Raw genomic sequence first — 11,903 nt, 5'->3', positions numbered from 1 at the left:
AGAGAGAGAGAGAGAGAGAGAGAGAGAGAGAGAGAGAGAGAGAGAGAGAGATATAGAGAGAGAGAGAGACACACACACAAATGGTCACTAAATGTTAGGAGACAGCAAGAGAGACAGACCTACAGACAGAAAGTTAAGAAGTATAATAATATTATTCTACCAATGGCACCCTTCAACCACCCAAGAGATGTTTAGGCAACCAAAGAAGATTATGGACAACCAAAGGAGGAGGAGGAGGAGGAGGAGGAGGAGGAGGAGGAGGAGGCAGCTGATCTAAGTAGCCACGTATGCACTATGGTGAGCGGTGTGGTCAGGCAGCCAAGCAGTGTTAGTGCTACAGTATGAGTGTGAGCTGGCCTTACCTTCTGCCATCCGCCCTGAGAGCAGGGGATGGTTGTCTAGCGAGCTCATTGAATCTGTGGACGGGCCACGCACATGGCTGCTCAGTGATACAACGAACAAAAACCACACGCATACAAACACCAATGCAGAACACAGAAGCAACTGAATTGAACACAGCTCGACATAAAGCTCCTAGGACCCCAGTAGCACCTAGCACCCATGTGTAAGTCTTCGGCTGTTAACTGAGCCCCCTTTCCAATCCAATAATGACGCAGCATCTTGGCCCCACCACATCAAATTCCAGGCACAGTCTACGATTTTGAGTCCATTTAGAGGGCTACAATGTCAGTCGTTCAAGACTCAAACAAAGATTGCTAATTCATGAGCATCCGATGAACACACAAATCTGTAGCCTTAGAGACAAATGATCAAACTTTGAAAAAGCCAATTCTATGTGAGAAGATATTTGGTGCTGTAAGCTTATATGCCCACAATGACCAACATGATATACATTACATCTAACTTGCTATTGATTCATCAATTTTAATGCCCCTATCAATACTATTAGGTTATTTAAGAGGCAGGATCTCCGAATTCTGAGTTTAAAAAACACCCAGCCTGGGACTTGAAAGATAACCTTTATGACTGCTACACTTTCAAAAACAAAAAAAACCAACAGATTTTACCATCAAAGAACGAAAGACTGATACAAACTCATGCACATTCAAAATAATGCATGGAAAAAAAGCTGCTTTTAACAGCCAATATTCAAGTAAAAGAAATTGCAAAGCTTGCATTTATGGAAAGAAACATATAAACATAAAACACTTAAAATAGAGTACACCAATACTAAGAACATGAAATGATTACATAAAGGGGATAAAACAGGAAGGTCAATATCCTTACGTTTCACAAGTCAAAATCAAACAAATGTGATAGATATAAAGTTTAAGTTTTTTGAGTGCGCCGTTACTTTTAAAAGACAGTATGCAGGAAAAGTAAGTCTCATAGAAGCAAGGAATAAGTATTGTCTAAGTTAATCTACCACTAAAAGCTAATATCTGCAGACACCAAGTTTTAAAACAACACAAATCAACAATTCCAGCGTGAACAAAATTCAATGACCTTCATTAAAAGGAAAAGATGCACTCTACAAACGCAGCGGGAGCAGCCACTGCTACGTCTAGAAAAGCATAATGCAAAAAAACCCAACTCAGATCAAATGTATGGGAAATGAGGATAAACCTTTGATTAAAAACTTGGAAACTTGGATCAAATGCATGAGAAAAGAGTGTGGACTTCTGATTAAAGAGTTGGTAATATTACCTTTCAGGTAATCTTTCTTCTACACTTTCTAAATAATAGTCAGGGTTAAGCATCTGCTAGAAGAATTTTTTGGGCAAAGTTAGTTTCATAGATGTATTACAAGTCTCTCCGCATGCCTGTCACCTTTGTGATGGCACGAAAAGTACAATCTTTGGTAATGATAGAATCACAGTCATTTCCAGGGCAATTTCGATTCAAACGCTTAAAATCTTCAAAATATTGCTAGTTTTTTTGGGGTTTTTTTCTTCATCAGAGTTACCTTCATCACTGGAATCATGCAATGAAGCATTATCAAAAAGCTTGTTCTAAATTGGGTCAGATCCTCATAAACCTCTGTGTGGGAAGAGCATTTTTTGGGCTTGGTGCGATGTTAGTTTGAACTTGACAACGGTAATCAAGAAAAACACAAAACCATCACTCATCTAAACACATGTTCTACCACAGAATGAAAGTTAGATATGTGCAATACATGAAAAAGTGGTGGCCACTTTATTGTGCTTCACTATACTGAAACCTTTAAGACAAAATATACTTCACAGCTCCAATCTGATTCTAAATGCTGTGACCATTCTGTGGCTTGTTAAGACCTTTAAGACGACATACACTACTCAGCTCCATGCACACATCGACTTAAATCCCGATGAACTTCATTCCTGAAGTCTGTGATTACCCCATATAACATACCTTGCTGGCAGATAACAGGAACAAGCGGTCATATTTATGTGTTGAGAGAAGGCTCTGAGCAGCCTGGGCACAACATTATCAGCATATCCACCCACGTTATAACCGCCCTCCCAAAACACACACAAACACACTCACACACACACCACACAAGGGAAGACATATTGCCAACATCACATAACCTGGTCAAAAATCTGTATTTCCACAAAGTAGTTTACTATCTGACCCCCTCTTGCTGGTAGAAAAAAAAATGCCATGAAAGATCTACAAAAAGATGTAGCTGAATTGTACTTCACAAGTCAGAAAAAATAATGGCCATATTTCGCTCAGAGCAGACTAGGACTACAGAAACAGTGAAAAGAAGTAAGAGGGGCTGACCATACCACATAACCCATCAAAAGTCAGATAAGAGTACAACTGAGTCCTATTACGTCAACACATCGCTAAAAGTAACAACGCTTGCTACAAAGAAGGCAGGGGGAGGCCTGGGGGGATGCAGCCATCCAAAAGCACAAGCAACTGTGACCCATGCAGGTTAGACCATGTGCTTGTATAACTGACTTGCAACAGTATTGTCGGAATGTTTGCTCCAGCACAAAACATTTATTTCAGCCAAGTGTAATATGATGTGCATGAATGAGATTGGGTTGGAGGGAAGGGGAAACAGAATGTGTGGCTGAGATTGAGTGACCAACTCTGTCCGTTAATTAGACAAAAGAGTAAAAATTCAAAAGCAGGCAAGTCTTCGACTCACCATTTGTATGCATTCACAACAATACTAGAAGACAAATGACCTTACTTTACATCTATGAATAACAGATAAACACTTAACGTATGCTCTCCCATAATGTCACTATATGCACATTTTTTAAAAACAACTCTGAAAAAGGTAGCGAGACACAGAGACAAAACATTTAGCCAGACATGAGGCAAGAAGCCAGAGGCAGATTTCACCTCAAGCTTTGACTGTTTCCTCAAAAATATTTTGACACAACATTCATAAAACTTCAGTTCAGAGGCTACATAATTAATACAATTCTCTAACATCAAATTTCCTAAATTCGAGAAAAGTGACAAAACTTTTAAATAATCTCAGTAGTAAACTTCACCTTTCTTTTTCTTGTCTTCCTCACGGTGCTGCCTGTGCTCTGTGTCTGATGTGTTCACTGTCACCGTGTTGCGTATCTCAGCCTGTGCGTCACGCATGCGGTCAAGGAACACCTTGAAGAAGATGTCAGCGTCCTTGTCTGTGGTCAGCCGCTGGTATATAGATTTCTGAGAAACAGAGTAGAAGTCAAGGCATAACTTGCCAATAATTCTGTTCACCCAAACACAAACATGGGTCATTCAGCTGTCTTAAAACTTGCAGTTGCCTCTGATGTTTCTTTTGGCTCTGTATCCTGAACTTTTCACCAGGAAGATGCTGACAAGTCATAACATGATGGCCGACTTTTTCAAATACAAATAGTTCATTTTCAAGTCTGGGCATTTGGCCAAGCTGTTGCAGAGCGAGAGAAAAACAAAGAGAAGAGATTATAAACTAAAAAAAGAATACATGTGTACACCAGGGCATGGCTGTTTGAGAGAGAATCCACCATTAGAAAGTTTGCATCCATGCTTGTATATAATGGGTGTCTTCCCAACTCCAATCCATAGGCATTGAGGTAATGGCAGATAGAGGTGGCAGGCCAACAAAAATCAACTCAAGCAAACAGTAAGACTTTGACACATACCACTATAAAACACCTTTCACATCTTAATCTCCTCACTCCTGCTTGACGCCAAGTAAGGAAAACGTACAAGTGACACTCACCTGTATCTTGCTGTTGCCTCCCTCCAGCAGTGCAATGCCCAGCTCAACAGTCTCTAGGAAGACTTTATTACTAGTATTTTTGATGATGAGATCTATCACCAGGTTGGAGGCACCCTTGTCATCCAGGAAACACTGGACATAGGATTAGAAAAAAACCCCACATAAATACACATGCAGTGAATGTACAAGGACATACACTGATCTTTTTAAAAAGATTTTGTACAAAAAGGTGGCTCTGGCACAGTAGGTTCAAAGATAAAGACACCAATCACCCAACAGTTGTTTATGGGCACTTTACAGGTGTGCCTACTGTAATGGAGGGAATAAACATCTAGAAACATCACACAAAGGTACTTTCAGGTGGGGGGTTTTTGTGGTCACGATAGTACTGCATGGTATGTAGTGCACATTTCTCATTAGAATCAAAATAACCATCATATAGGGCTGGAAAAGAGCAAAACCAACAGATAGACAGTCAGAAATAAAAGAAGGAAGTAAAGTAGTAAGATCTTGGGGAAGTACCAAAGGACCACAGCCCCTTCCAAACACTTACAAAGAGTGAGCACTCACCTGTACATCATGCAAGGACAGATTGTTAGCTTGACTCAACATGGTGGAGCCTGGCCCGCTGGATGGTCCACTGGACTGGCTCTCTCGCCGGCTGCGTGGCTGTGAGCGGTCGTAGTAGCGCATCAGGAGGCTCTGACGTAGCGCCTCGCACTGAGGGGAGACCACAGAAAACACACTGTACATACACAGACCTTGGTGAGTGTTGGAGTTCACGGTGAGCCAGTTCGGCAATGGCCCCTTTCATCAGGCAGGCATTTTAGTTATAGTAAGAATCTTATGGCACTTGTAACACATATAGTTACAATAAGGTCCTAAAAATGCCAAAGATTAAACCTATCCGTACGCCCTGGGGTCATTTTGTACCCCCCCCCCCCCGGTTGTATTCTTCACATTTTAGAATACTTCAAGTACGAAGATCTCTTTGAAATATTCTATGTTTCTCAAAAAATCATTTTGACAGACTGCTATGCAAAGAGTACGGATCGGATTAACGAGTAAATTTCCTCTTTGAAAGTGGTGGCACAGAGGTCCCCACGTCGTATGGATACAATAGAAAACCATGACGTAAGGAGAGGGTTAAAAGTGTTACAAGAGCGTTACTAAGGACGATAGACATTGGTAGGAAAGAAGGAGCAAACAACACCAGAGCACCAGCCAACCATCCATAGAAGACAACTGTCTCAGGAGGAAAAAAAGATGTATACCAAAACTGTAACATATAATTTAGTTCTGTAAAAAGTCGAAAAAATGGCTTGATAGAAACAACAGAGGTATAGGAAACAAAAAAAGATTTTCGGAGGTACCCTACTAAAAACCGTCTGAACAAATTGAGACGCAATTTACGACAGTCAGCAGCACAATATTCTTTAGCAACCAAAATAATGGCAACATTGAAAAGATGAAAAAAAACGAGCCGACCTCACCAGATCGCCCACAAGCCAAAAGTTCCCCTGACAAGACACATCGAACGAATATTCAAGTCAAACAACACTCACAGCTTTTTGCTAACATATTACTGAAAGATGATGTTGATAAGGAGAGAATGGCTTAAAGACATAAATCTTTTATAAAAAATTTTTACTTTTAAGAATTTCATGACCTACAAAGAGACAATGAACAAATGATAACAGGGACAAATCATTAAAGGGCACAGTGCCAAAATAAATGCAAACTATCGAGACAAGATGTACACAGTGAACGAACACCGAAATAACTGGCACTCACAGATATGATTTTGCTATATAACCATAGTAAACACTATTAAGGAGGTCAACAGCATATTATGTACAGATGGCCGATGTTAAACTCTTGAATTTCTGTCTGGTACGAGCACAAAAAAATTAGTAAACATTTTTAAACATTTTTCACAGAAGTAAAAAGCATAGACAAACATGCAGACACACATTCACACTCACTCCCACATATAAGCACATCTACAAACACATGCACCCTGACACAGCAGACAAACAAAATTTCATTTTCTAATCATTTCATGTCATTTATCTAGACTTTTTCTCTCCCGCAAAAGATCTCAGGGAAACAGAAAAGTCTGTAATTTGTGTCACAAATATAATATTCCTCACAAAATACTGTTATGCAAGAGGTCAGACCTTGAATTTAAGCATCCTCTGATGGGACTGAGCCAACTGGGTGAGAGCTATGAATTAAAAAGTCCTAAAACAATTCACGAGAGCCTTATACTGAAATTTATCCTTAGATACAGTGTCGTCCAGCATGAAATGATGGTTAAGTGCAAAAGCACATAAACCAGATCATGAGCAGACCTTAAGAAGACTGTTATTGAAGAACAATACACTACAAGCATAAAAACTAACTACAAACACCATGTCAACACTCTTACAGACACCACACGCACAGAGAAAAAGACAGAGCTGAGAGCCAAACATAATTATATTCTATAAACATAACCCTCCATATCCTACAAAAAGCCACAAGAAAAAACTGGAAAGCTTAATGCCCGATACTCCACATGACAAGTTTCAAATCATCACAGTGTTTTGTATGAAGGCAACATTTATATATCATACCATCAGTTTTCTCCAGAAAGCTACTGAAACCGTCTACACATGCTTAGGATTAACACTACCATCAGTGGTCTGTTTTGTGTGAGTACAGAGAAGCACATCAACACAATAATGGTCATTTGGTGCAGGGAAAAAGTCAGACAGACAGAAAGAAACAAGAGGGGGAAAGTATGGCCTACCAGTGACACGCTCTAACCTTCCGCAATCATCACCCATTCATAATTCAAATCCTCACGAACCTCTGGTATTTTCTTTTAGTCTTGTAAGTAAACAAAATAATACAAACCCTACTCTATCAAGCATTAAAATACTAAAACAACATCTACAGGGAGCTATGAGGGTCAGTAGTAGTCATACCCAAACATGCATGGGTAATTCTAATGTAAAGCAAGAGGCAACTAATTCTACTATGAAAAGCCTTGCATAATAATACTGTATTAAAAAAACATTAGTATTACAACAGCACTAGTCTATACAGAATGCTTGAAAAAAACCAAATGTTTATAAGCATAATTTAAAATGTTCTACAATTCCAAATTATCTCCATAACTACAAATGACACTTATGAAACTAAAATGACCAACAAGTCCTTGTAAGCCTTTTATTTCAATCCTTTGCGTCCTGTTCGGACACCTCACGCGGATGCCCTCAAACCATCCAGCTCTGAGAGCATACAACATAAAATATTCTGGATGGAGAGCCAGAAGAAGACCAGGGGGGCGATCGAGTGAATCTGTGAGAGCTCATGGGATGTCCCTCCTACAAGCCACTCGCCTTGCTGCAGACAGACGCTTGCGTCTCCCTGCGACCCCCCCCCCCCGGTACAAGCGGAAGAAAAAAGTAAAGTTTGCGTCCTGGCCCTCCTGAGCCTATAAGACCTGTGAACCTGAACTCCCCAGGGATGATTGCTAGATTTACATCACTGCACACTGAAGTGTGTGTACGGTAAGTAGAAGAGTAAAGCAAAGGAGTAAAGAAAGTGAGCCCATGAGACAACGTGTGTCCAAAGTCGTAATAAGTCCCAAGTAGCGTTGTGGTAGCACAAATTAGCACCTGGAAATGCGGACAAAATGACCTCTGTGCAGATTTTAGTTTAGTTTTAGTAAGAATTTTGCAACACAATAGGCCGTATAAGAGCTAACTATTAGAGGTGTTACAAGAGAGTAACAACAACAAAAAAGGAGGAGAGAAAAGAACGATAGATGTTTGATAGAAAAGAAGGAGCAAACCACACCAGACAACCCCCCAACTACCCACTCTCTGTGTAGATGTGGCAGACACTGCTGACTTGATCTAGACTATGCACACAAAACAACCCAATATCCACTCCTAAACAATTCATCAACGAGCAGTCAGAAGGCCTGCTACTGCACAAGCCCATAACAATCTCACAGTCTATAGCAGTGACAGAATATAAAAAAATTGGTAACAACAGCAGAAAAAAGTAGTTCAAAAATAAAACATGGAATAACAATTTCTCCAAACAACAGAAATTACATCCAATTACGAACTAGAAAAAACCCCCAAAAACAGACAAGGCTTCTCAAAACTAGGAGGAGGACAAACCTCAAGAAACCAGTATCTGCACAATCACAGATTACTACAACAATAAAAGAGGGCAAAGAAATCAAATTTCATCCCTCCAAAAATTTAGGAAGCGGATAGGTCAAATTCTTGAAATCTTAAAGGCAGATAGCATCCTTGATCTTGCAAACAGCAGAGGTTTTGAGGTAGAGCCACCTATCATCGGCAGCAAAAGTGGTTCCTCAACAAAAACATTACCGCCAACACTCCTCCCCCCTAAAAACAAACAAAACAAAAACTCACATATCCACTCATACACCAAAAATAACCCCTTCTCCAGTAAGACAGTAGGTAATAAAAAAAAGCTGGGAAATTCAAATTATAGTGAGTACTGATACACACTGACTGTGATCACTGGAGATCTAGGCCTTTAAGACATATACGAGATTTAAAATACTCTGCATGCTGGCTGGGAAGAGTGAAATGACAAACAAGAGGGTATGCAAAGTAAAGTCAGTCTACAATACAGAGTAAGCTATACAAATAGAGAAAAGACAAATACAAGACGACAGGCTAAGATCAAATGAGAGGAAAATATAACAAGAAGTATTCTTTCTCTATACATTCCCAAGGAATAGAAGGTCGGAAACTTATGACTTGAGCTATTCGAGAAAACAAAATAGAATAATACATAGCAAAAGAAGAGTGACTTCTCATATATCTGTGTAATGGTAGGCAACATCTATTTCAAATACAATCTAACAGACAAATCTACCCGCTGAGCATCCCTCCCACAAGGCACAACATGAGACTATCTTGCCACTGCTCCCTACTCTATTTTTCACCAAACCACTTGAGATAACAGTGATCTGTGCCTTGCAAAGCCAGTCCAATAAATATGAAGTTATTTTGCCTGTCTGGACTGCAGGACCAGCGTCAATATGTTATTAGTCAGGAATTGCTTGAAGCATTTTACTGGTCTGCTATGACAAGCAACATAGACTAAAATTCAGGTTACATCATGATACTGCGCAATGCTTAACGATAAACAAGACAGTGAACCAAACAATTATTCAAGAAACTAAAATTGCTACACAATATTAGTTCATGAACAAAAATTCTTATATAACGAGAAAGCTCATACAACATCGAACTAGTTCTACACATGCATGAAAGCAAACTAGCATTCTTAATCCTATAAATTCCTTTAATCATCTCTCTCCCATATACCAATCAATCGTCTTGTCCACACTTGGGCAATAAAAACCACAAAAAGACTCAATCAAAAATACAACTTTTTCTAAAAATCCAAGCTTGCAGATTGCAGATATCTAGTCTACAGGTACCTTTACTTTCTTTTTTCCAAACTAATGTCTTCTTTTTTCAAGTCTTTTTGAATTCATTGACCCATATCACTGTCAAGTCCTTCTAGCCCTGTGAAAGTTAGGGTCAGGATAGAGAAATGAGGTGAAGAATTACACCGTAATACAAAATCCTGTTCATATTTTGTAGCCGGCACTGAGATGTATTTCACAATTATTCAAAGAAAGTGTGACGAGTATGGTAAGTAGCGAGCAGTAGCCTTTACTTCACTTTTTCTGGGGAAAGTATTAAGGAGTCCGGTGAAGATGGAAACCAGTAGTTGGCAAAGCCCAGGATAATAGGGAAATACATGTACTACAGTCAGAAAGGGAGTCTGGAAGTGAACTTCATGACTGCAGCGTAGTGTTACATGTTTGAACTTGAGTGCAAGTGTGTGAATGTGAATGTGAAGATGACTGATTGTTTCGACTGATATTATGTCTGCAAGCAGGATCTCGTGTGTATGTGTATGTGTGCCTGTGTGTGTGTAAATCTGTGTGTGCGTGTGTGTGTTTTTCTGTGTGTGGAAGTATGGAATGAAGCGTTACAATAAACAAATGAGTAAAGAATGGATAAAAATAAAGGTAGCATAAACAATGAAAGAATTGAATCAGCAGCAGACAACTCCATCCTCAAGACAAAGGAAACAAACAATACAATTTTGTAAGACTTTTTGCTCCCAAAAACCTCATGTTGTGATGCAAAGGAAGGACCAGGCCCTTCAGTTCCCAACAATAAGACCAACACCTATTCAGTGAAATGATAGTTCTACAATCTACCACCTCTCAATCACCAATATTTTCCCTTGCTTACCCGGTCTCCCCCCTATCCCAAGCACACAAACATGCGTATTCACAAATATATACAGACGCATATTCTAGCCCATTCTTTTTTTTGTGGAGTTGGGGCTGGAGATAAACTAATGAAGGAGTATTTTCTCAAAAGCAATAAAGATGTAGTGTGTTACAAATACTACTTCTCCTTCCGCATACCCCTACTTAGAACTCAGGGGGTAGCTGACTGGAAGACCCTCAGCTCACAGGACACTTGATTTTTAGAACACGACCATTTTATCTTCATAGAAATGTAGCATCATCCCTTTCATAGCAAGCAGCCACATGTCCTTTTCAAATGTATTCTTAATATTTGGCCTACTTCTTACTAAAGTCAGTCTGTTACAAATCTAGTCAACTCAAGACTGGACAGAAATCGGCTGCTGATGACAGCTACCTACACTCAAAAACTTGTAAACAAAGAAAACCCCTCACTGAACAGTTCTGAGTCTTAACCATAATTAATTTGGTAAAAATACTTAAACTCTGACAGACACTGACACACTAAACTTGACACCTGCAAGTCCAAAACCAATTTTCTACAGATTGACTACACCAAACTACAACATGTTCAAGGATCCATGAACAACAGTGTAAAACACAAAGGAGACAACACATAACCAACCATCAAAACAGAAAGTAATAAACTATCCATTGAGGACCAGTATAACAACATGAAAATAGTACAGAGAAAAATGCCATGACAGCAACAAAAAAAATCAAATTGACCAAATTTAGAGAAACAGAGACAAAACATGGATAGCAGCATGCGTCACTTTTACATGTATAAAATGAGAGGAGAGATGGTCTTACCCTTCGATGATCTTCTAACTCTTTCTTACTAAGCGCTTTCAAATCCACCTTGTGTCAGTTAGCCATGAGAGAGCAAAAGCAAGTTACGAGTGAGTAATGAGGTGGCAGGGTACAGGCATTGTGACATAGTCGTGTATGGGAGTACATGCCAGATTAAAACGGACGGACGGACAGACGGATAGACAGACGGAAACACTTCAGCAGAACATATCATAGATACCTTCTCTTTATCACTCTTCAAAGTTAGACCCTTGAGGGAATAGAATAAAGGCAAATATATATCGGCAAAGAGTGGCAGCCAGTTCTATAGAGGTCACAACTCTGTACACAGCACACGTGGGGACATATGGTCATGTGTATATAGCATACCATACACAGGCTGAAGGAGAGAAAAAAAAGGCTCGAAGCAGGTGTCCCTAGAAACGTATGGTATCCTCTCTGTGTAGTACATCATGGTCAAGCACAAGAGGGAAAATTGCACAAAGCGGATGTGTTTGGACACCTTCTCTTGGAGAGATGCGCATGCTTATGGTTGTTGAAGCTTGTGTAAGTACCAATGTGCTGAGAGAGAGAGAGAGAGAGAGAGAGAGAGAG

At 39.7% G+C, this 11,903-nt stretch overlaps 1 protein-coding gene across 1 annotated transcript in view; it reads right to left on the bottom strand.

Moving 5' to 3' along the window:
* LOC100533406 (inositol trisphosphate receptor) overlaps nt 1–11,903 on the bottom strand; it is a gene marked incomplete in the record, with an annotated part of 124,925 nt that overhangs the window by 25,272 nt on the left and 87,750 nt on the right. The window contains 5 exon segments of the mRNA NM_001204689.1: nt 363–416; nt 3,459–3,624; nt 4,163–4,294; nt 4,733–4,882; nt 11,530–11,559. Of these exon segments, the coding sequence (NP_001191618.1) occupies nt 363–416; nt 3,459–3,624; nt 4,163–4,294; nt 4,733–4,882; nt 11,530–11,559 (532 nt within the window).

Source organism: Aplysia californica, unplaced genomic scaffold, assembly GCF_000002075.1.
Source record: "Aplysia californica isolate F4 #8 unplaced genomic scaffold, AplCal3.0 scaffold00028, whole genome shotgun sequence".
NCBI classification, from domain to species: Eukaryota; Metazoa; Mollusca; class Gastropoda; order Aplysiida; family Aplysiidae; genus Aplysia; species Aplysia californica.
Note: the sequence above shows the minus strand (reverse complement) of the source record. Positions and strands in the feature narration are given on the sequence as shown.